At 34.6% G+C, this 27,139-nt stretch overlaps 1 protein-coding gene across 13 annotated transcripts in view; it reads right to left on the bottom strand.

Moving 5' to 3' along the window:
* KIAA0825 (KIAA0825 ortholog) overlaps positions 1 to 27,139 on the bottom strand; it is a 388,655-nt gene that overhangs the window by 333,585 nt on the left and 27,931 nt on the right. For 11 of the 13 annotated variants that reach the window (XM_054688516.1, XM_054688522.1, XM_054688514.1 and 8 more), the window contains one exon: positions 9,575 to 9,706. In XM_054688516.1, the coding sequence (XP_054544491.1) occupies positions 9,575 to 9,705 (131 nt within the window). In that variant the 5' untranslated portion in view covers position 9,706. Of the gene's footprint in view, positions 1 to 9,574; positions 9,707 to 15,714; positions 15,874 to 27,139 lie in introns of those variants that run through there. The other 2 variants (XM_054688515.1, XM_054688524.1) reach the window with 2 other exon arrangements.

The raw sequence follows: 27,139 nt of genomic DNA on the forward strand, positions 1-27,139 counted from the left end.
TTCATTTTTGATGGTCTTGTTTTACATTTTGCCTACAAAATAAGTTCAGTCTAAAGAAAAGTCTTCTCTATCATGTGTTTAAGAGCACTAAGAAATAGTTGTTAGGTAAACAGAATTGTCTGGTTTTTAGATAAGCCTAGTTTATCTAAATAGATTACTAAAATTCCTTGAGATTGATAGGTAATTAACAGGTAAAAAGGCTGATGTATAAAAACTAATTAAATTACCAGCAGCCACGAAATAAAAATTTATTGTCCAGAGACAAATGTTTTTCTGGAAATTTTTTTAAATTGAAAAAAGAGTTCTTAAAACAACTACTTCAGTAGCTAAAAAAGAGTAGTAAGAAAGTGAATATTTTTTTTTTTTCCTGAGCTATTTACCATTTCAGAGTCTTGGTGATTTCAAAAACTTTTAATTATTCTTTCTGGAAAAAAACATCTTCAACACCAAATCCTGTTAACATCAACTCTTAAATTTTTCTCAAACATGTCTCCTTTTCATTCTTATTTTGAAAAACTAGACTCAAGTTTCTATCATTTCTCATCTGGACTATGCTAATAAACTTCCAATTTCCTGTCCATTCTTTTTTTAAAAAAAAGATTTATTTATTAATACGTGTTTTCTCTTGTTTTTTTCTTTGTGAGCCTTGCTAGAGGTTTGTCTATTTTGTTTATTTTTTCAAAGAACCAACTTTTGGTTTCATTGATCTTTTGGATTGTTTTTTGAATTTCTAATTCATTTATTTCTTCATTGATTTTTATTATTTCCTTTCTTCTACTGGCTTTAGGGTTTTTTTGTTGTTCTTTTTCTAGTTCTTTGAGATGTGGCATACCTCAACATCATAAAGGCCATCTATGACAAGCCCACAGCCAATATCATTCTCAATGGTGAAAAGCTGAAAGCATTCCCATTAAGATCTGGAACAAGACAAGGATGCCCACTCTCACCACTGCTTTTCAACATAATACTGGAAGTCCTAGCCAGAGCAATAAGACAAGAGAAAGGCATACAAGGAATCCAAATAAGCAAGAAAGAAGTCAAACTATCACTATTTGTGGACGATATGATAATACACATAGAGAACTCCAAAAACTCACAGAAAAACTAATTAAACTAATCAATCAGTTTAGTAAAGTGGCAGGATACAAAATCAATGCACAAAAATCAGTAGTCTTCCTTTACACAAACAATAAATCTGAAGAAGAAGAAATTAAGAAAACCATTCCTTTTATTATTGAAACAAAAAAAATCAAATACTTGGGAATAAACCTAACAAAAGAAGTAAAGGACCTATACAAAGAAAACTATAAAACACCATTAAAAGAAATAGAAGACGACACAAAGAAATGGAAAGACATCCCCTGCTCATGGATCGGAAGAATTAACATTATCAAAATGACTATCCTACCAAAAGCAATCTACAGATTCAATGCTATTCCAATTAAAATTTCAATGTCATTCTTCAAAGAAATAGAAAAAATATTGATGAAATTCATATGGAGCCACCAAAAACCCTGAATAGCCAAAACCCTTCTGAAAAAAAAAAGAAGGGAATGAAGGCATCACTCTCCCAGATTTCAAACTATACTACAAAGCCATAATAATCAAAACTGCTTGGTATTGGAACCAGAACAGACACATGGACCAATGGAACCTAATAGAAAACCCAGAAATAAACCCACAGATCTATGGTCAACTAATCTTTGACAAAGGAGCAAAGAATATGCACGGGAGCAAAGAAAGTTTGTTCGATAAACGGTGCTGGGAAAACTGGATTGCTACATGCAAAAGAATGAAGCTTCAATACTACCTCACACCATGCACAAAAACCAACTCAAAATGGATTAAAGAACTAGACATAAGATCTGAAACCATAAAATATATAGAAGGAAATATAGGCGAAACACTACATAACATCTCAAAGACATCTTTACAGACGCATCACCCAAAGCAGTGATAGTGAAGGCAAAGATAAACAGCTGGGACTACATCAAATTAAAGAGCTTCTACACAGCAAAAAGAGACAATAACCAAAACAAAGAGAAACCCCAAGACTGGGAGAAAATTTTTGCACACAACACTAACGATAAAGGACTAATCACAAAAATCTACAAAGAGCTGAGCTAAAAAGAAACTTCTCTGAAGAGGAAATACAAATGGCCACCAGGCATATGAAAAAATATTCAACTTCGCTTGCAATCAGGGAAATGCAAATCAAAACTACAGTGAGATACCATCTCATACCAGTGAGAATGGCACATATTAAAAAATCTAGCAACAACAAATGTTGGCAAGGATGTGGAGAGAAAGAAACTCTCCTGCACTGCTGGTGGGAGTGCATACTGGTCCAACCACTATGGAGAGCTGTGTGGAGATTCCTCAACCTACTAAAGATAGAGCTTCCATATGATTCAGCAATTTCACTCCTAGGTATTTACCCAAAGGACACAGAAATATTAATTCCAAAGAGCACCTGCACCCCTATGTTTATAGCAGCACAATTTACAATAGCTAAGCTATGGAAACAACCCAAATGCCCAAAAATAGATGACTGGATCAAGAAGATGTGGTACATATACACAATGGAATATTACTCGGCATTCAAAAAAGATAAACACGTGCAATTTGCAGCAACATGGATGGAGCTGGAAGGGATCATGCTCAGCGAAATAAGCTGGAAAGAAAAAGAAAAATACTGGATGGTCTCACTCATAGCAGGAATCTAGAAAACCTAAATAAGGGACCAGGAAAAAGAATAACTATAAGAAAGAAAAAAATCAAAATCAACAAACAACTTTGAACCACAGACACACTTTTAGGGTGGGGTGGGGAAAGGAGTGATTGGGGTCAAAATCAGGGGGTTGCAATTGTATGGGCAATATATAAAAATAAAAAAAATTAAATTAAAAAAATCAAAAAAATTAAAAAATAATTTAAAAGGAGATTTATTTATTTATTTATACAAGCACTGGGTACAGTCAGCAGCATGGGAGGGTGTGAGCATTCACCAGAGCTAGAGCCGGGAGCAGAACAGGCAGGCAGATTGATGAAATACACTACTGAGGGGAGTAGCGGGTACAGCAGAAGAGCTCTGTCACACCATGTGGGACCCTCGTGATCGAACCGGTGCTGCAGAGGCTACGGGCAGCTTTGCAGCCCAGTGCTCAACTGCTGTGCTACCAGGGGAGGCCTTTCCTGTCTATTTTTTCCAGAGTGATTTTCTGAGGATTATAGTAGAAATACACTTTAAAATTTTAGGGTCCTCTGTTGATTTGTTGCTTTATACCACCAATCCGCAGCAAAGTTTAGAAAGGGACTTGGATGGTCCAGATGGCTTCAAGAATGTTTAGACAGAAAAGTAATTCTCCTGCACTGCTGGTGGGAGTGCAAACTGGTCCAACCACTATGGAGAGCTGTGTGGAGATTTCTTGACCTACTAAACATAGAGCTTCCATATGATCCTGCAATTCCACTCCTAGGTATTTACCCAAAGGACACAGAAACATCAATTCCAAAGAGCACCTGCACCCCTATGTTTATAGCAGCACTATTTACAATAGCCAAGCTATGGAAACAACCCAAATGCCAAAAAATAGATGACTGAATCAAGAAGATGTGGTACATATACACAATGGAATATTACTCAGCAATCAAAAAAGATAAACTCATGCAATTTGCAGTGACATGAATGGAGCTGGAAGGGATCATGTTCAGCAAAATAAGCCGGAAAGAAAAAGAAAAATACTGGATGGTCTCACTCATAGCAGGAATTTAGAAAACATAAATAAGGGACCAGGAAAAAGACTAATTATAATAAAGTAAAAATCAAAATCAGCAAGCAACTATAAACCAGAGAAAGACTATGGGGGTTGGGGGATGGGAGGAGGGAGTAGGATGTAAACAAGGGGGGCTGGGAATTGTATGGAGACTATAACCAAGATGAAAATGCATGCATGTAAAAATGAAAAATGATGTAAAAATATATAAAATTTAAACAATAATAATAAACAATTAAAAAAAGAAAGTTTAGACATAAGACTGTATCAATCTAAAAAGTCTATAGTGCTTTTAAAAGAATCAAACAATTGTGAAATACTTCCCAAACTTCTAGTCAATGGCAGAATAGTTCTGATAGTAGCAGGAGTGAGCTGGACCTTATGGGAGTGTGACTGGTATTATATCTCAAGAGATTTCAGGTCTCTTCTTAAATTTACCTCTGACTTGGATCAATGCAATGATGGCAGATAGACTACACAAGTCTATTTTAACAGCAAAAAGAATTTTCCAGAAGAAATGCTCCATAGGTATATAAGGAGAAGGAAATTTAATACCCATGACAAACAAGAATAATTTAATGTGTTTTCCTTTTTTTAACCAATGTAAGCTTGCTCAGTAAGTTCAGACTAAAGTCAGATGTGGTCTATCCCATGAAGTTACACAAACTGAAACAGGAGTAGAAAAGTGGAAAATCTACACCAGCATGCACTTTACGCTGAGTCTACTGGTTCTCTTCCTGAGACAGAGACAGGGAAATAAAGAAAGAGGGAAAACATGTATATAAATGAGAATGAGAAGACATCAGGGAACACATATAGTCTGTAGGTTTTGCCTCCATTGCCTGTATATATGCAATGACTAAGTAAGAAAATAGATCTGACTACAAGTTTGACTACAAACTGAGGGTTTTTATAATACAAACTATAGGTTACATTGTTAGAAGGCAGGACATACAGCATGCATTCTCTTACAATAAGTATGGGATAAAATAAAATTGCAGGACCACTGAAGAAGAACTTTGCAACAGTAAACTGTGTACTTTCTAAGAAACTATCAAATAAATAAACGCTCATAAGGAAGGACACACGCAAATACACAGGTAGTTAGTTTTTTTTTTAATTAATTAATTTATTTATACAAGCACTGGGTACAGTGAGAAGCACAGGAGGGTGAGAGAATTCACCAGAGCCAGAGCGGGGAACAGAACTGGCAGACTGACCAAATACACTGCTGAGGGGAGCAGCAGGCGCAGCAGGAGAGGTCTGAGCGCCATGTGGGACCCTCGCCGGCGGCTGGGGATCAAATTGGCACTGCCGAGGCTGCGGGCAGCTTCGCAACCCAGCGCTCAACCGCCATACACAGGTAGTTGTAATAATAGCAGAACAGGCAGACTGATGAAATACACTGCTGAGGGCGACACAGGAGAGGTCTGCAGCTCCATGTGGGACCCTAGCCACGGGCCAGGATTAGAACCGGCGGTGCAGAGGCTGCGGACAGCTTCACAGTGCTGTGCTCAGCCACCTGAACCACCAAGGGAGGCCCTCAACAGAATCTCTTAACAACCAATCTAATGGAGCTACTGATACCACATTTTATACTACTTATCAGAATCTCCTAAAGCAGAGGTCTAAGGTAAGCATTGAGGCCACATAATGTAGGGTGATGGGAAAAAAAGAGTTAAAGAGCATGTTAGGCATTCAAATAATGAAGCTAACAGTGGTAAAATGATGAGGAGAAAGTGGTTCAACAGGCCACCTGAGGGTGCTTTGTCTTTTTCCCATTCACTCCTACTCCCCCTTCATGCATCATTGAACATCTGGTTTAGAGTTTAGTGGGAAAATGAGAAATTTAAACAGTAAGAAATAAGAGTGGGGTAAGTGGGTAAGTACTCTCATCAGGATGAGCATACTGGAAAGTGCCCAGGGAGCAGAAACTGGGAAGTGTCCTTTGGGTTTTCCTTTGGTTGGAGGGATAGATGAGGAACCTTTAAGGCTTCTTTCAAGTGGCTCAGTCTTGTTCAGTAGGATACAGAAACACAAAAGAGAAGTACAAACATAGGAAGCTAAAAAAAAAGTGCTAAGTCGATAACACCATTTTCCTTCATTGAAGGAGTATTAATTTGCATCCTCTGACCATTATTAAATAAGTGCCAAAATACTTCCAGAAATATTAATACATAATACTGTTTTTGAAATGACTAATTTTTATTTTACATGATTTTCTGTGGTTATGAAATATATTCATATGTGTGTGTCCACTAGCAGACATTTTTTGTCACGTTTCTGTGAGCCTAAGAGAACTTCTATACCTTAATATCTTGTTAAACTAACAATAAGTTCACTCAAGCTCAAAAAATATTTCAGTGCTGTGAGCAGTTTTCAGTTATAGAACTGAGTCTGTAGCTACAGCATTCATAGTATTCCTCTTCACCAGGTTATTTACCCTGTTGTTACCAATTTTGATATGTGTTAAAAGTAAATGATTCACCGTCACTGATTTCTACTGTCAGGCCTATGAATCATCTCTCTCTGACTAGAATGGAAACGAGGATGTAAAAGTGAAAATGGTCTGAGAGAATGACAGCCTTTCTTGAAGGGCAAGTGAAGGTTCAGTGACCTCTGGGCACTCTGGTCCATTCTAGTGAATCACTGCTTTGGGGAAGCAAAAGACCCTGTGGCTCATAAAACCTGATGATATTAAAAAGAGGTAGGAATTCACACCTAGGTGTCAGGGTCACTGCTAGAAATACAACTTTAAAAATTCAAGGGTAAGGAAAAATACCATATTTAAAAATGAATTACTAGTGTTTTTTTCTTTTAAAAGTATTGGGAAAATCCATATCATATAGATATTCATTACTTATTCAATGTACACCAGTGAGAGATAAATAGAACTGTTAGAATACAAAAATGCCAAGGGTAATTCAACTACTGCAATGTAAGTGTGGCATAACTGATTCGTCATGACACACAATTTTCTAAAAGCTATTCTGTTAGAAGGCAATAAATGAGTGCATAAATGATTTACACTCTTCTGAACCATGGTTATTATTCAGTATTTTATTTTAAAAATATATACACCCTATACTATTATGTTTATTCTCCAGAGTATAATAAAAACATAATTGAATTTGATGAAAAATAGCCTTGATTCTAAATGTAACATACAGCAAATACAACTACTCGCTTATTTTATCCCTTGTGAAGATCAATGGTCACTTGAGGTGGCTCTGTTCTAGGTTTGTTTTAATATATAGGCAATAAAATATTTTTAATTTAAAAATTATACCCTTACATTCCATATCATATTTTCTTTTTAATACTAACATCTGAGCTCTGACCTAAATAGCAACTTATGAATGCAAAACTCAATATTTTAATCACTGTTTCACTTGTAAATGTGATTTCTTATTGACCAAGTAGAGCAGGAAATGAAGTACAGATGGTTTAGCAAATAAAAATGAAGTAGCTTAGAAAAAAAGCATCAGAATTCAGTGACTTGTTTTGTTCTGATGGAGCCTAAATGGCATTATGAAGGAATAAGGTTACTCTTTTAGAAAATATTTGAGACTTGTTTTAATATAACCATCTCTAAAATTTAAACAATGATTTGCTAATGTATGTAAGGTAATACTATTTTTATTTATAAGCTCCTTTGGACTAGAAACTGTGCTATGCATTATATATACAGTGAATAATTAAAGAAATACTATAATAATTAAAACTTGATATATTTAATATCTATATATTATACAAAAAATACCCTTCCTACAGTAAAGTCACATATATGCTAATGATATAGTATCTTTTAAATACATATTACATATAACATAATAATATTTTATTAGTTTAACAAGACACTAAGGTAGAGAAGTTCTTATAGACACACAATATGACAAGTAACATTTCTATTCTTCCTGTCCAGTTGTATATATATATATATATTCTTTTACAATATAAGGGCAAATACAAATTTAAAAATGATATTTAATTCTCACTGTTGAAAATATGGGAAGAGATTTCTCTCCCTTTTTCTTAATGTATTTACCTTAGTACTTTTTAAACTCTGTGAAATGTGTCCTTTAACAAACTCTTTTGTTTTTTAAATATTTATTTATTTATGTATACAAGAGCTGGGGTACAGGCCAGAGATGCAGCTAGTGAGAGGATTCACCAGAGTGGGGTACAGAACAGGCAGACTGACCAAAATACACTGCTGAGGGGAGCAGCAGGCGAGACAGGAGAGGTCTGCCTTGCCATGTGGATTGCTCCCTGGCTGGCAGGGGATCGAACTCGTGCTGCAGAGGCTGTGGATTGCTTCCTAGTGCACTGTTTAACCCCTTGTGCCACCAGAGAGGCCCACAAACTCTTGATAGTCCTTTTGCCAGCTTTCTCTACCAGGATTGTCTTTCTCAAATACTTGGAAGTCATCTTTCAAAATGTAGATACCAAGGGAGACAGCTCCCCCATCTTGTAGTTACTTTGGGGGGATAGGGGACCTCACTTTGCTGGGGGCCTTACTGAATTTGCAAAATTACCTCATAAAGAGCAGTCCGTTGCTCAAGATAAAGTCAATTGCTAACACAGGTGGTCTTTACCTATTATAAAGTTAAGATGAACTATGGTAACAAAATGTGCTATAGAATCTTCTATTTGAGGAGTACTGATTGTTTATTTTGAAAACAAGTATGAAAAAGGCTGTACCTATGAGGTTATATAACGTAATGAGATTCCTTTCCGCTTTTGCAATCTCTTAGAAGACTGCCTGTGATGCACATTGCATTCTGGTTTAATGCTTGTTGAACAATAAACATATTTTCTTTCTCTCTGCCTTTGTGGAGATAATTTCTGAGATTGAAGATGATTTTGGTTTTAATTATCATCCCACAACACTTATTATCTTTTGGATTTAAGTTATTTGTATTTATTGTTATGAAGATGAAAAATTGTTTTCTCATTAAAACATAAGGGAAAAAAATCACAGGAACATGTCACTAGTTCAATTCAGTTTTCTTAAATTAAGTATCAGTATAACTGAAATTTAAACAAAGGAAATATTGTCATGTTTCATTCTACAATAGAAATCTTTACTGTAGTTTGAACATTTGTAACCTATATCAGATTAGTACATTTGACCAAAAGAGTTCTAGTAAGAGAACTGACTCCAGGTCTCACAAATACAAATGAAGACAAAAATCTTTTCAATCAAAGAACAAGAATTAGTGGGAAACTATTTAGCTGTCCCTGCTTCCCTCAATGTTTATTAACACTAACATTTTGTGGATAATAGAAGACTAATCTGGTGCAGAAAAAAAAATGGAATCCCTAGCCTCACAAGAAAGTGAGAAGAAGGCTTAAAATGACAAATATTACATGAAATAATTTATATTTAATATTCTGTTTTCAGCAACTCAAGCAATCTATTGACTTATACTTTCATTTTAATATCTTAATTTCAAATTTTTAATTTCTGGCTTATCCATCAAATAAGAATGTTTAACTCTAAAGTCATTAATGAAAAACCAGGATACCAATACTGGCAAATTGCAAGAAGTCATTTCAAAGAATTTGATAAACTTTAAATTTATGTATATGAAGACAGTGTCTTAATTTTCTAGTCTCATCAGATAAGGTCAATCATTAAATTCTAAGGGGAAGGGTATAATCCATTTTTTTTAGGACAGTTAATAATTAAAACCTAAAATTATCTAGGAGTAGGAAACACTAAAATGAGAGGAAGTAAATTCTTTGTAAATGAACATGAAACCAACTTGTTTAAAATAATTAGCAATATTTACCTCGCAGCATTTTGTTCTATCTTTTCATCAAGGTCACTGAAGATCTGCTTAAACTCCAAGTCTCCAGGAAATGAATTTAACAAACAGTGTAGGTCAAAAGAATTATGGGAATATTCTTCTCCCCAATCCATTCTGAAGAATAAGGATAAAAAGTATGTCAGTACTACCAAAATAAAAGGAAGAAAACTACCTCAAGTTGTAAGAGTAAATCAAAAATAATAATTCCCATTTATAAACAAAATGAAATATAGCACTAGGAGAACTAGGACATTAAGAAAGGTAGAGTATTTTGTTATTTAAATTCCATGAGGTGTGACCTAATTTCCACAGTTCTCTATGCTTTGAAAGCTGAACAAAACAGCACCCCTCAGAGAGTACTTCAGCATCCTGCTGCTTCTCACAGTAACCAAGAGCTACAGAGGAAATCACAATGCCTGGTAGACCACTGTGAACAAGGGTGCTTGGCACAAGAATTAAATACCTTTCTTCTACTCCTGTCAATGTACTGACCTAGAAATTGGAGCCTCATAATTTTTGGTCTCATTCTGTAATCCTATATTTATGTGAAGACAATAAAGTTTCCTTTCCATTCTTCTAACATCCCTGACAACCTAACCATTGATAACTAAAATGTACATATGTATTCTTCCTGTAGATATATGTATTTCCTATCAGAGCTTCAAACATTCATTCATTCATTCTACATACATTTACTAAGTGTTTGATAGATAATAGGCACTGCTGCAGAAACTGGAGGGTAGCTGTAACAAGTCAAAGTTGCTGCCATCTTGGAGTTTTTATTCTGAGAGGGGAGGGTAGATTTTAAAAACACATAGATGGATATATTTTATAAAATATCAAGTGGTGAGAACAAATAAAACAAGACAATGGTATAGACTAAGAATGATGGAGTTGGGGCAGAATGTGAAATATTTTATTTAGATATCAGGGAAGGCCTCTCTGAGGAGGTGTATCAGAGCAGCAGAAAAAAGTAAGGAAGTAAGCAATGAGAGAAGACACAGGTAGGAAAGACAGATTAACTTATTGGTACAAGACACAGGCAGAAAAGACAAACTAACTTATTGGTACAAGAAGTGACTCTTATCAGATCTACTCATATTTCACTGGTGACAGTCGTGTTACAGGGCAGGGAGAGGGGCACCCCAGACCCCGCAAACCTGCTTGCTCTAAATAGGTTCTGCCATCCGCCGCATTAACACAAAACATGAGATTTTAATGGGGAGGAACTTTAATACAATTAGGAAACAATACAGGAAAGGCAAAGAATCTACTTTCTAAATCAAGCACCCAAAGTTACCCGTCCCCTCGTGGGTAAAACTCCATCCAAATGGGATTGGCCCAGAGCAAGGCCCCAAAGCCTGCCACAAAGTCTAAAGCATCTTCCAGTGGGGACCCACAGAAAAGGGTCAGAAACAACCAGACAAGCCCGTAAGGAAAAGAGCAAAATCAAAATCAAGATAAAAGCTGCCATTGTCTCCTCCCCATGGGTCTCACCCACATCTGTCACCCCGTCCATGACCAAAAGACAATTGCAGTTTCTTCACGTGTCTCTAGGCTCCATACACCGCCTCCAAGTCTCCTGGCTCTCCATCCTGCTTCCTTCCTCAGTCTCCTCTGCAGCTTCTTCTCTCCCTGCTCAGCTCCACCCTCCCTTGGGTGGGGCAGGAAACCTGGAACCTCCCCCTTTCCTGGGGACCACCCTGTTACAATCATAGAACCTGAATACAAAGATGGCTGAGAAATGCCATCACTAGCTAAGCAGCTGATTTCAGTACAACTCTATACTATGGACAGAAATCATGAATCTTTGGTACCTTTTCTGACATAGCCATTCTTCTGTTTAATCTTGACTTTTCTCTTTCATACTATTGATTTTGCCTCAAAAGTTCAATGATTCTTGCTTGCCCATTCCTATTTTATCTATCAAATCTTATTTTATCTATCAAATCTGTCCTTTTTTTTCTTTGTAAGCAGCTGAGATCTATGCACAATAACATGTTAGTTTTAATTTACATTATACTTATAGCATTTAAATATTATTATCTACAAAATTATTTTATTTTATTTTATTATTTTTTTTTAATAGAGGCATGTTTTATTTATTTATTTATTTGTTTGTTTTGTTTATACATACACTGGGTACAGTCAGAAGTGCGGGAGGGTGAGAGAATTCACCAGAGCCAGAGCGGGGAGCAGAGCAGGCAGAAGGACTGAAGTACACTGCTGAGGGGAGCAGCAGGCGGCAGGAGAGGTCTGCGCGCCATGTGGGACCCTCCTCTGGTGGCTGGGGAGCAGCCGGGGATCGAACCGGCGTCGCCGAGGCTGCGGGCAGCTTCACAACCCAGCGCTCAACCGCTGAGCCACCGGGGAGGCCCTACAAAATTATTTTAGAGTTAAATTATATTTTGTTATAATTTTTAGACTACTGAAGTCAAAGTTAATTTTGAATATTTCCAGAGTATAACCTAAAAATATTATTTAATAAGACAATATTCTAGTATTTAGAACCTTAGGGCTTGTAGACTAGCATTTAGTTTTGACTATATGGTAATATATCTCAGGATATATGACAAGTAATAACACATGCAGGGCACTGATGAATGGCAGCTAGACAGCTGGCAAGAAAGTGAATAAGACCTACATTCCATAATCTGCACCTCAGTCCTCTTTGTTCTTTACTTTTTATGTATACACTATAACTTTTATAGTGGTTAAAAGATAGACTTCCCAAAAAAAGGCATCTCTGAGTGATAACAGTAGAAATTATAACCAAGAAAGTGATGATTTTTAGTCAATAGCAAAATACAGATAGATTACTGAACAGAATGGCTAGTACTTAAGGAATTATTAAGGTTGTGAAGAGGTTACTTAAAAAAATTTTTAATGATTTTTAAAAAATATTTATTTATTTATGATGACAAGAACTAGAGTACAGGCCAGAGGTGTGGGAGGTGAGAGGATTCACCAGAGACAGAGCGGGGAGCAGAACAGGCAGATAGACCAAAGTACGCTGCTGAGGGGAACAGTGCGCGAGTCAGGAGAAGTCTGCTGCGTCATGTGGGTAGCTCCCTTGCCAGGGATCAAACTCGTGCTGCAGAGGCTGCAAACAGCTTCACAGGACTGCACTCAATCCCTTGCACCACTAGGGAGGCCCCAGGTCACTTAACATTTGTAATTAGTCTCTGTGAAGTACTATGAGAAATGTTTGAGGATAAGAATGACAATAAATAATCCGTATATCTGGGCATATCTCTTTTGAACATGGGTTTATTGTAAATACATTTTAAAACAATTAAAATATATTGCATACATTTTAACTTAACATGGTAACAGTGAGGAGAGAATAATAGTTATATAATACATATAACAAAGACTTAAAATGAAATTATTTACTGTATTATAAAAGTAGTTTTATTGTCTTCACAAATAAATGGAATAATGTCCTTTAGCCAATCCTTCACATTACTGTATTTTCCCACAGAAATATTACTAGTCAAATCACAAAGGTAAACTCAAACAAATTTGCTAAGAAAGGAAATCTAATTGTAAAATTTACTAAGTTAGTGGTTGCTTGAGTTTTACAGCAGAAATCTTGAGTCATTTTGGCATATTCTTGCTTGTTACTTTAATACAAAGAGTTCCTTTCTAAATTAAGAGAAATGTTGATGGATTCCGTTTAATTAGAAGTATTTTTCTTCACTTTAAAAATTATTCTAAGCAAATGTCCAAAAATTTCCCATCACTAGTAATAGGGATATTACTTGCATTTATTATGGCAATCAAACATATTTTTGAGGAACTACTGAAGATTTTTTATGAGGTTGTTTCTTTTTTCTTAAAAAAAAAAAAAAAGGAATACATTCCTAAATGACATGCTGAGTGAGACAGGGAATTCTCATATTTGAATGATTTTAGAGATACAGAATGTGACACATAATAAGTAGCCATATATCAAAGGCATTTGACCTGACTTACTTAGGACATTCAATGCTAGATATTAATGATTGAAAAAACAGTATATTGAAATAAAAATATAGTCATTCCCTAACTTTTAAATTCTCCTCAAAATTTACATTAGCTAAAAATATGTATTATATCCATAATTATCTAAACTCAGATATACTTCGCTTTATACTGAGCCAGTACTCATGGATACTGCCCTCTTACAAAATGAATTACTTACTGCATTCAAAACATTGCCTTGTTGAAAAAAATATTAACCAAGATATTACCTTGGGATATTTATAATATTGTTGATTTCAATTTCCTTCTTTATGCTTAGCATTTTCCTATGTTTTTGCAACAAGTTATCATTTTACATAGTATTTGAAAAGAAGTTAAAAGAGAAACATACTTGTTCTCAGGGGGCTTATGATCTTTTTATTTTACATTTTCTATCTTCATTTGTAACATCTTATCATTTTTCCCTTGTCAAATTGCATTCATCATTTTTTTCAAAGTCAAAGTCAAAATATATTTCCAAAATAACTCTTGGCTATGAACATATATCTTCAAACTTTTTGTGTTATTTTGTGATATTGGAGCTTGTAAATGCTATAAAAAGAAAATCTGTTGCTCTGTATTATTTTTATATTGAATGTGTATGTTATGTTCTTCATTGAAACCAGTTCTGGAGTGAAACAACAATGAACTGAAACACTGAACATTCATTTGGGGTTGATGACCATGATTTTGAAAGATTCTCAAGCTACGTGGTTGTGTAATTTTCTCTATCTAACTTCAGTGCAGAAGTTAACCCATAAATACAAAGAACACATTAAAAGAATGTCATTATATTGCAATGATAGGGTACCAGACGAAGATGGCTCAGAGATTTCATATGCACTATAAAAACCTGCTTCTATAAAGTTTCAAGGTGAACAAAGACAAGATAAAGGTCACCTTTTATAGTTTAAGATACAAAAAAAATATAAGACGTGTGTTAGGAAAGGAGAAAACTTGATGGGCAAAATAGAATTAATAGAATGAGAAAATTAAATTAAATATAGATGCAGAGAGAAAATGTGAGGAATATATAAGTGAAGGAAGGAGAGTAGACTGTTATGCTACATTTTGGATTTAGCAGTTTTCTCATTAGAATGGCAGTGATCCCTACAGTGTATACTTGAGAAAGAAGTTTACACTGATGAACATGACATAGGGAGAATGGTCTCTCTTCTCATGAAACTGAGACAGTAAAAAGAATAAGACCATAAGAAAGGGAACTAGTAGAAAGATCACTGCTATTTCCAGGTAAAATATAACTGTGACCTCAATAACAGAAAAGTAAATCATGAGGGACAAGTGGAGCTGTGTAAATACTTCAGTGGTATTTCTGAAAGAAAGAGCTACCTTTATAAATTTGGCGGGAGAGGAAGGAAGAACCTTTGAAATTATGGGATCAAGAGGTACTTTCCGCATTCTGTTTATGTTTCTGTATTTCTAAGTATTGTCATCAAGAAGACAATAATAATTTTAGAAAATGAATGAAGTCTTCTATTCCAGTCTATGGTCAATCAAAAATGTGAGCTAAAACTTTTTAGAGCACAATAACTTCACCTTTGAAATTGCCATTCTACAATATTGTTTTTAAATGTTCATTTTCCTGTAATGTTTCTGATCATATTTATATAAGATTTAAAAATAGTCCTTAATATTTCAATTGAGTATTAACAGCCCTTCTAATATTAATCATTGCCTTTTAAAAATAAGCTATGTTTGAAGAATTATATTTAAGCCAAACATCTGTAGATCAAGTTTCAGCCTGAGGCAAATTATAACAGCTGAGTTATAAATTCCTAAGATCAGTGACTATAATAAAATATGAACATATTATATGCAGTGCCAGAAAATATTACAATAAAGCAATAAAAACATACCTTATATGATCAAAAGAAAGCTCATAGAAAAATAATTTTGGAATCTAATTCATTTTTAACATATTTTAAAATTGTAACTTTCTACCCCAGGGTCTCCTTTTCTTTATTTTAACAAATATAATGGTTACAGACCTTACTTTATCTTTTTCTGTTTCTTTAATAATAAAAATGAGGAATATCAGTCTTCTTAAGATTGACCAATAAATACACTAAAAAGGAGAGAAAGTTTGAAAAACTAACCATTGGGATTGAAGTAGTTAAGAGTAAAGAAACATTACGGGTCCCATAAATTCTCCTCTTTGGAAAAGTCCAGTAAGTATGGTCACAAGACTTCTCAGATCTGGGCCTCCCCTGGTGGCGCAGCGGTTGAGTGCTGGGGTGCGGGGCTGCCTGCAGCCTCTGCAGCACCAGTTCCATCCCCAGTCACCGGCGAGTGTCCCACAAAAAAAAAAAAAAAAAAAAGACTTCTCAGATCTATGGATGGATTGTGGAATTAATGTTTTACAATGTCTGGTTCATCTGAAGACCTACTGTTCAACAACATTGTCTAATAGAAGAAAATAAACACTTTTAATGAACAAGTTTATAGAAGTGGGGTATTCTGATTAACTAAAATTAAATAATATTCCATATATATATAAGTGAACAAATTTCAAAATGCTGCACTGTGAGGAAACATATTTAATTCATTCAAACAAGAATTACTAGATTTGAGTCAAGATTCTAGCTCTGCTGATGTCTATGTAACTTTGGGTAAATCACTCAATCTCTCAAGAGGGATGCAGAGCTCAAGTTTCTCATTTATAAAATGAGGTGGATGGATTTACTAGGCACTAAGGTGTCTTCTAGTATAAATTTGTTGTCTTCTATGAGAAATAGTAGAAGAATCTATTTCTGAACTCCCAAATCAACTTTTCCAATGGACTATTTCGTTTACCAATACCATCATTTTTCCTGTTGTCATGGACTCTCAGCTTCCTTTGTACTTCTTCCCTTATCCTTTCCCCAGCACTGGTAAATGAAAAGTTATAGAATCTACAACTTAGCAAGAAATAATATGTTAAAAGGGGAAACATGGAACCATATATTCCTTTATATAGGTAATAGGTTATAGGTAGATGCCTTGCACATATGTTTCATCCAACTCCATAAAATATTCTAAGCTGTTCGTGTGTGTTTCTGGACCCCTGACTTGGGTGATCAATGTCTCCAAAAGGAAAAGAGTAGCATAAGGGAATCAGATCTTCAGCCATCATGAATCACTGATCTTTTTCTTTGCATTCTCTGCACTATTTTTTGTTTTATTGGTTGTATCTGAGTTGCTGGCTTAATAATGAAGCAAAGTGTAAACAACTTTGACCAGGTTCCCTTTCTTACACCTGGACCAACCTTTTCTAATGGCCTCATAAAGGCCTGCCAATATTATATAATTCAAAATTTGACTTTTTAGTAAGTCTTGAAATTTTTATGTAGTTCAGTGAATTCCTTCATTGAGAAATAGATTAAAGCTATGATGGCTTAATATTGATAATGTCAGCTAAGCTTAGGTAACATTTATATGGGTTGTGCAATGTTCTATGTACTTTATACATAAGCCTCTTTAATTCTTACTACATGCAAGACAAGAATGCCCACTCTCCCCACAACTATTCAACAAAGTATTGGAAGTCCTCATCAGAGCAATTAGACAAGAGAAAGATATAAAAGGAATCTAAGGTGGAAAACAAGAAACAGAAGTATAATTATTTGTAGATGACATGATAATATACATAGAAAGCCATCAAGACTTCATGGAAAAAACGAATGAAACAATAAAACAATTCAAGTGGCAGGTTACAAAAGTGGCAGGTTACAAAATCAACATACAAAATCTGTTGCCTTCTGATACACAAATAATGTGAGGTAAACAAAGGAGGTAAAACATTTATACAAAGGAAACTGTAAGTCATTGTTAAAGGAACTATAAGACACAAAGAAAGAGAAATATATTCCCTGCTTATGGGCTGGAAGAATCAACAATGAAAATGGCCATTCTATCCAAAGCAATATGCAGATTCAATGCAAGCCCAATAAAAATATCAATGGCACTTTTTAGAGAATTGGAATAAATATTACTGAAATTCATATGGAATCTCAAACAACACCGAATACCCAAAGCAATCCTGACAAAAGAGAATGCAGGTATCACAGTTCCAGATTTCAAACCATATTGTAAAGCCATAATAATTAAAAGAGCCTGATACTAGAACAAAAACAGACACACCAATCAATAGAAAAGAACTGAGAAATATATACCAGAAATAAAATCACATCTACACAGTTAATCTGTGACAAAGAGGCCAAGAAACATACACTGGAACAAAGATAGCCTCTTCAATAAATGGTACTGAGAAAACTGGACAGCTACCTAGAAAAACCTGAAACTAGACCACCACTATCTTATACACAAAAACAACTAAAACTGGATAAAAGACTTGGATATAAGACCTGAAACCAAAAAATACAGAGAAAACAAAGGCAAAACACTTCATGACAAAAGCTTCAGTGATGTCTTTAGGGATTCATCCCCAAAAGCATGGAAAACAAAAGAGAACATAACTCTGGGACTACATGAAACTAAAAAGCTTTTGCATAGCAAAAGAAACTGCAACTAAAACAAAAAGATACCCCACTGAATGAGAAAATATTTGCATAGCATACAACTGACAAAGGACTGATATACAAGATCTACAAAGAACTCAGACAATTCCACAAAAAGAAAACAACCCAATCAAAAAACGGATACTTCTCTAAAGAAGACATACAAACTGTAAACAGGCACATGAAAAAATGTTCATCATCACTATCAACAGGGAAATGCAAATCAAGACCACAAGGAGACATCACTTCACACCTGTGAGAATAGCTCATATCAAAAAGAGCAGAAACAACAAACGATAGCGATGATGTAGAGAAAAGGGAGCTCTCCTACACTGCTGGTAGAAATGTAGACTGGTTCAGCCCCTATGGAGAGCAGTATGAAAGTGTCTCAGAACATTAAAAATGGATCTGCTAGATCTGCTTTATAACCTAGTAACTCAACTCCTAGACATCTACCCCCAAAATTCAAAACTACCAATTCAAAATGCTCATTTCAGCACTATTTACAATAGCCAAATTATGGAAACAACCTAAAAGCCCCAAAACAGATGAGTGCTACATAAAGAATTGGTATATACACACAATGGAATATTACTCAGTGATCAAAAAGATAAACCCTTGCTATTTGCAGCAACATTGATAGTGCTGGAAGAAATAATGCTAAGTGTAATAAGGCAGAGGAAGGATAAATATTGGATGGTGTTACTAACGTATGAAATATAGAGGAACCAAACTACAGGACAGAAAAAGACAAGCTTAAAAATTAACCCTTGAAAGCTGACTATAGAACTGAAGCATGACATGGGAGGGGGTAGGGAGAAAAAAAGGGAAAGAGGAGAGGAAAGAGAAGCAGGAAGGAATACACAATGGTGATGGACTATGAGTGATTGGGTGGTAGGGTACTATATTTGGCAATACCTGATGGGGGTATCCTAATATTACGTTAATTAAAATGAATGAATGAATAAATAAATTTAAAACAACAACAAAAATTCTTACCATAATCCTGTGAATAGGTAATACTATAATCTTCCACATCTTAAAGATGTGGAAAATGAGGCATAGAATGGCTCATGACTTGCCCAAGGTTACTTACACGGGGAAGCAGTAAGGCTGGAAGTCAAACAATTTCAAATGTTGTCCTTAATCACAATGCTATAAACTGCCTCTCTGTATAGGCTGGTACTTAAAAAAATTACTTTACCTCTTGTTTGTTGACTTGTTTATGTTCCTCCCACCCCTGACAGCTTTCTCTTGAATCATTATAAATTCCCTTCATTATGAAACCTATATAATTTCAAAGAATAATTTTGTTGTTTTAAGGCTAGATCTTCCCCTGTGATATTTCAGAGTTGTCAGAAATTTCTTTCTTTTAATGTTTTAGCCTCCCCCAAAGACAGACAACTCAAATATATTTCAGTTTGTTGATAAGCATTTTAAATACCTTCTACATTAAAATCTTATATTATGAAATAAAGAACTTGTTAGTCTATCCATTATTTTCTCAACTCTCATCCATATGTTGGTTTTCCTCACAGACTGGCTATGCTTTCTAATAATTGTGGAGGTTTTGCAATTATTACCTTGATTATATATAGATGTATATTATATGTATCAATCTACATCCAGTGAGCAAAACTTACATTAACTATATACTTTATACTACAACTATTAAAGTATCCTTTGATAAAATATAAAATACCTCATTGTAACTCCTCTTAGTAATTTATATATGTGTATGTATAAAGTAGAAATTGACAGGATCAGTGAGAATACACTATTGTAGCTTGACAAGCAAACAGAATTGTCATATGCTTTACTCATCAAATTTGACATTGCTTTACTTTCCAATGCACTTCACTTTCTTGAAAATATTTTCATTTTAATATTTCTGTATAATCTTCAATATGAAATTCTAGCTATCTCTTTAACACAACAGTGAAACCAAGACTATGTGAAAATAAATTTAATTTCAGCAATCTTTTATAATGTGGCCCTCACACATTTCACATGATTTAAAAGTCATAAAATTATTATATATTTTGAGGTTAGAACCAAATAATGTCACAAATCATGGGGTTAATGATTACCTAATGAATTTTCAAGTATAATAAAACCTTATTAATTTGGAGGATAGTATATCTGTTTTAGAAACTAAGTTATGGAGCAATTTTAAAGGGTAATTTGTATTATATATCAACTGGCAGTTATAACAAACATAACTTATGAAGTGTCAATTACATTTGTAAGAAATTAACTTTTAATAATTAGATATGAATATCTAAATCTACGAGGTTCTTTACATTTAAATGGATTCTTCTAAAATACTTAGGGTTCTTAAAGCATGTTCCTAGGAATTAAGAATTTCTCCTAAAAATGTTAGTAGTATTAATTAGTTGTAATGTAATGTGATACTATTCCAAATGTTGATACTATTAGTTAGCAACATTTATTTGATAAATCTATTGAAGTACCCATTTTATGGTGAGGGTTTTGTTACATCAATTCTCACCAACTACACATCATCAATATCCCTTTCAACTGATTACAAATATTCTCAAGTTTTTTCCTCTTTAGAAAGCAACAAAACCCTCCTTATGACACCTTCCTTCATAGGCCAGCACCTCTGCAGTTAATCTTACATTCCTATCACCGTTCACTTTTCAACCCACAGCAATCTGGTTTTTGCTTCAATCCTTACACTGAAACTGACAAAATATTTTTCAATCCCTCTGCAATATTTGGAACTGACAGTTACTCCTTTCTTGAAGTTTTTTCCTCTTCTGCCATTCTTCCTAAGAGTTATGCCTTCCTGAGTCTATTTTTTTCTCTTACACTATTTATTCATGGGCTCTTAGTAGAAATTCACACTTCAGGTAGCTGGTCAGCTCACATTTCTCTTTTGATTTTGTATACAATATGTGGATAGACAATAGTAGTCTATTTCTTTGCAAGATAATCCAGCTTTTCTGATCATAAGCAATTGATAAGTGTTAGCCATTTGCCTAAGTTGAACTACCAGATGTATACAAAATGAATTTTAATATCTGGAATGAAGGCAGGGGTAGGGGATCACTGGTGGTAATCCAATTAAACTAATTCTATCCTTCCAAAAGAAGGTGCCTAGATTTTATTTTTTAATTTTTTTTTGCTGAGGCTCCTATTTATAATTGCTCAGTTATTGATTGACAGCCTGCTCAATATATTTTTCTTTTGGTTCTGTGAGATAAACACAATAAATCCTCTCCCTATTCCACTATTCAAGAGCCACTTTTTGGTTTTGGCTTAAGTTAACTAGAGTCGTTTTTATTAAACTAATAAACATTTTGATTGACTCCTCTTTCATCTCTCCATAAAACTGATATTCACTTTAGGATTCTCTAAAGACCTGCTTCTCATTTTAAATACTTTGCCTGATCATTCTTCATTTAAAGCTACTGCTTCATTTTATATAATTTTACCATGGCAGATTTACAGCTTTGTTTTTTCTAAAGTGTTTTATTTTATTCATTGAATTTTCTCCTCCTCAGACCGCAAAATATCTCATCTTACTCGTTCTCATTTTGTAATCTTCCCAATTTTTTATATTCCCCTTGCCCTAACTTGGGAAGAATATGGAATATCTCTTCTGCTTCTCTTCCTGTCCATTCCATACTGGAGGACTTGGTCCTCCTATTAATCTATGTGCTTTTCATTGATTAACTTCATTAATCTATTATCTCAATGTTGAAAATTCAAAATCTATATTTCTAACTTCTAAAATCCCCACAGATACTTATTTCCTAGCACTTGCTAGACAATTTCACTTCGCTAATTCAAATCCCTTAAAATAACATGAAAGAAATTTAATTCAAAATTTTAAATTGGTTTCTCTTACTATGTTATACAGTCACCACCTACCTAATCTCCCTCTTCCTTGGACTAGTATCTTAACTGAGATTTCAGCAAATTATGATGAAATCTGTTTCTTCTATGGCCTTCAATCTAAGAATGGTATTTATATTTCTAGATGGTTACTTTAAAAAGGATATGATTAGTTTAGTTTTATCTTTTTTTTTGTTTAGTTTCTTTTACACATATGCATAAAATCATTTGATACTTATCTTTCTCTTAGAAACCTAACTGCAGGCTATGGGGTTGGGAGTGGGAGTTGGAGGAAGAAAGGGCAGGGGTGTTCTATGGACTATGATAGACCACTGATGCCTTGGTGTTGGGTATGGTATGATAACACACATCTGAAGAGGTGTACACCTATACCCCTATATCATATACAGAGCTGTAAATCAATGTCACCTCAACAAAAAATGTTTTAAGTGTGTGTGTGTTTATCTTCATACTTAATTATATTTTTCTATTATAACTATGACCTTGAAATAGCTTCCTCTATTAGATATAACTCCCTCTATTAAGGATATTATATTCACATAAGACATTAACTTCATCATTGTAGATAATACTATTTATAGGCAATGTATAACTAAAATAACATCATTTGCACATTATCTTTAAATAGAAATAAAGTCATCTACAATTGTAGATTAATTTTTAAGTATTTTTTAACATCTTAAACAATCTAAAAATATTGTGAAAAAGTATGAAAATAACACTTGTGGTCAAAAATTGGGATTTAACATTTAAGAAATCAAAATTTAAATGTGATGATCTAGAACTCTAATTTCTAGCTACAAAAAGGCAGATAAAAATAATCATTAAAGGCCCTTCTAGTTTAAAAATTCTATTGTTTTTACCATGTGATCTATTTCTTTAATATTTAATCTTTTGTTTTATTGTCTTTGCAGTATACTTTTTAATTCTATAGCCCAATAGAAGTATAATTTGTTGTTGGTTAAAACAAATTCAAATGAAATGACCTGCAAAATCTATTTAAAAAGCAATCAGTGAAAGTAAATATTGGATTTCTTCATGATAAATCTGAAAATCCATCACTATACTTGCTTTTTACTTTATTTGCTGCTTAACATAACTCAACAGTGAATCTATCATATCAACATAGTCATCATGATCCAAGCTGCAAATAATAGAGAGTGTCAGTGTCAATTTTGCTTTCTCACACTTGCTTCCCTTCACTTCATCTGATTTTAATAATCCCTGTCAAACCACAAACAGTCCAAATTACCTTCATGACACAGAAGCTTTCAAGGAGCAGACAGAATCTCAACTTTCATTTAGCAACTACAAAAGAAAGCTGTCCAGCTGGACAAATATTATTTCCACACTTGACAATCTCTATAGTAGAGCATGCATTTTAATTTTAACTAAACCTGCCAGCAATTTGATATGAGCGTCTTGTTTTGTGTAGATTGACTCACAGGATTATAAGACCAATGACTGTAATTGTGATGAAAGAAACCAGCATTTTTCTACTAAAAGATGAATCATATATCACAACTGAAGGATCAAAATGAACATGTAAGAGATAATGTGGAGACACAGATCACAGGAAGAAAACTACTTAAATTAGGTGTCCTAATTACTAAATAAAGCCTAAATATATAGAATTTATTATTGATGTAATTTTGAAAAGTAATAGCTAATAAGCAAAAAAAAAAAAAAAAAAAGATCCTTCTGGGCTTGAATACCGCCTACAGTTATTAGAACCTTGCAATTGCCAAATGTCAGTACTCCTTCCAAACTGTTACACTGGAACTAGTTCTAAGCTCCTCCTTTCCAGAGGCCACACTGACTATCAGAGCACTGTATTTCCCCCAAGTGTATCTTGGATATTGCACCTCCATTTCCTTCACCAGTTCCTTTTCTCTCATCCCCTTGGCTCGCTGACTGGGCAATTTCATCCAAATCCTTGTTTTCTGCTTTGACCTAGGTGTTGGATCTTCTGTTCTGACTCTACATGTCCATATGAGGTAACTTCCTCTGATATCCCACATTTACCTCAAATTTAACAGGTCCCAAAGTAATCGTACTATCTTCCATTTGAAACTTCTTCCTTCTCTTGACATCCTATGAGAAGCAGTACTACTGCCTTTCATAGGTACTGGTACTTGTCTAAGAAATGTGGGAGTCAACCCCTACATTCTGACATTCTCTTACCAGTCCATACCCAAATGATCATTCTTCCCTTATATTCACCTATCTTCTACAGCTCTGTTTAATTTCACATTCAATCATGTGGGCTTGTGTAGCAGTTTCCTAAAATCTCCCTACTATTTGCATCTCTTCCTTCCAACTAATCAGCTGTCCTCTCACCAGATACATCTTTGTGAAACAGAGAAAGGAATCAATGTTTATATCAGATTTGGGGTCTAAATCATGGGAGAAGTGTTAAAAAAATCAGAGGAAGGAGAAAAATTTTAAGGAGAGATGGGATATTCATTTCAGAAGTAACAAGTCTAAAGCACAAACATTACATTCATGTATAAATATAATTGTTTGGGAAAAGGGGAAGTAAATTTGAGAAGGAAGGGTTGGAGTATAAAGGATTATTAATTTATCATCCAAACCAGGATATTTTTTTTAGACTAAAAAGGCTACTGAAAATTAAAATGATATAATTTTTGAAATGTATATATACTAACCAACTTAAGTGCTTTTATTATATCTGTGCACCTAAATAATTATATTCAAAAATGTTTTAAAAATACTCTTTCAAAAAAATTTTTAATTAAAATACAGTATATTATTTGAATATTAAAACATGATTTTTGATGTATTGTTTAATCAGTGTTTAGTTGCACCTGTCTCTCACATATATTTTCCTGAAGAATGTATTTTTAAAATACAATTGTATTATTATTATTTTTTATTTTATATATTTTTTACATCATTCTTCCTTTTTGTACAATGCATGCTTTCTCTTTCCAGGTCTAGTTCCTGCAAAATTCCCATCACCAATTCACCCAAGCACTGTCTTTTTTTTGTTTGTTTAAAGATTTATTTATTTATTTTATATAAGAATCGGGGTACAAGCCAGATGCATGGGAGGGTGAGAGAACTCACCAGAGACAGAGTGGGGAACAGAACAGGCAGACTTACGAAATACACTGCTAAGGGGAGCAGCAGGCGCGACAGGAGGGGTCTGCCGTGCCATGTGGGATCCTCACCGGTCTGCTGGGATCGAACTGGCACTGCAGAGGTTGCGGACAGCTTCCCAGCATGGCACTCAACTACCTGCGACACCAGGGGAGGCCCTATGCACTATGTCTTGATCCCATGTCTTGATCCCTCATCCTTCCTCTCTCCCTGAAGGGTGTCTCTGATTAATAGTTACCTGTTAATTTTGTTTTTTGATTTATTATAATTATTTTTTTTTCCTGGTCCCTTACTTGGTTCTCCTACATTCCTCCTATGAGTGAAACCATCTGATTTCTTTTTTTTTTCCTTCTGGCTTATTTCACTGAGCATAATCCCTTCCAGCTCCATCCATGGCACTGTGAATGACATGAGTTTACCTTTTTTGATTGCTGAATAGTATTTCACTGTGTGCATATACCACATCTTCTTGATCCAGTCATCTATTTCTCAGCACTTGGGTTGTTTCCGTATCTTACCTATTGTAAATAGTGCTGCAATAAACATAGGACTGCAGGTAGCCTTTTGAATTAATGTCTTTGTGTCCTTTGGGTAGATTCCTAGGAGTGGAATTGCTGGGTCATATGGAAGCTCCACTTTTAGTAGTTTGAGGAAAGTCTACACAGCTTTCCATAGAGGTTGGACCAGTTTGCATTCCCATCAGCAGTGTAGGAGGTTCCTTTTTCTCTACATCCTCACCACCATTTTGTTGATATGTGTATTTTTTTAATATGTGCCATTCTCACTGGTATAAGGTGGTATCTCATTGTGGTTTTGATTTCCCTAATTACAAGTGATGTTTAACATTTTTCATATACTTGTTAGCCATTTGCATTTCCTCTTTGGAGAAGTGTCTTTTTAGCTCTGCTGCCCATTTTTTGGCTGGATTGTTTGTTTTTGTTGAGTTGTGTGAGCTCTTTGTAGATCTTTGTGATCACTCTTTTTTTTTTTTTAATAGAGGCATGTTTTATTTGTTTGTTTGTTTGTTTATACATGCACTGGGTACAGTCAGAAGCGCGGGAGGGTGAGAGAATTCACCAGAGCCAGAGTGGGGAGCAGAGCAGGCAGAAGGACTGAAGTACACTGCTGAGGGGAGCAGCGGGCAGCAGGAGAGGTCTGCGCGCCATGTGGGACCGATGGTCGGGGAGCAGCTGGGGATCGAACTGGCGCGGCAGAGGCCGCGGGCAGCTTCTCAACCCAGCGCTCAACTGCTGCGCCACCGGGGAGGCCCTCTTTGTGATCACTCTTATGTATTGTGTGCAAAATTTTTTCCCTTTCAGTAGGGTGTCTCTTTGTTTTGATTAATGTCTCTTGCTGTACATAAGCTTTTTAATTAGATGTAGTCCCAGCTTTTCATCTTTCCTTCACTTTTTTTGCTTTGGTGGATGTGTCTTTAAAGATGTTGCTGAGATATATGTCATGTAGTGATTTGCCTATATTTTCTTCTATATATTTTATGATTTCACCTCTCATGTGCAAATCTTTTATCCATTTTGAGTTGGTTTTTGTGCATGGTGAAGAGTAGTAGTCTAGCAGCACTATATACAATAGGTAGGATATGGAAACAACCCAAGTACCCCAAAAAAAATGAGTCTAGCTCATTTTTTTGCATGTAGCAGTCCAGTTTTCCCAGCACATTATTTTTATATTTTTTCAAGTTGCATTTTATGGCTAGTAATTATTAAAATGTTTACAATTTGATGGACACTTCTATATATATCTTCCTTAGGTGTTAAACTACTTGGTAAATTTATTAAATCAGAGCAAATTTTGCTAGTAGAGAAAATTTAGATTTTTAATAATGAATTACGTCAATATTTTAGCCGAAATAATTTCAGAGGTATATTTTCTTTACCTCTATGCAGAATACATTGTTGACCAATAATTTTAAAAGAAAAAACATCAAATATTTCATTATTTTTAATGTTTTTATGAAATTTACAGAAAATCACCTTTCCCAATTTAATTTCATTCTGGA

Source organism: Talpa occidentalis, unplaced genomic scaffold, assembly GCF_014898055.3.
Source record: "Talpa occidentalis isolate TD23 unplaced genomic scaffold, MPIMG_talOcc4v2.1 talOcc4.6, whole genome shotgun sequence".
Lineage (NCBI taxonomy): Eukaryota > Metazoa > Chordata > Mammalia > Eulipotyphla > Talpidae > Talpa > Talpa occidentalis.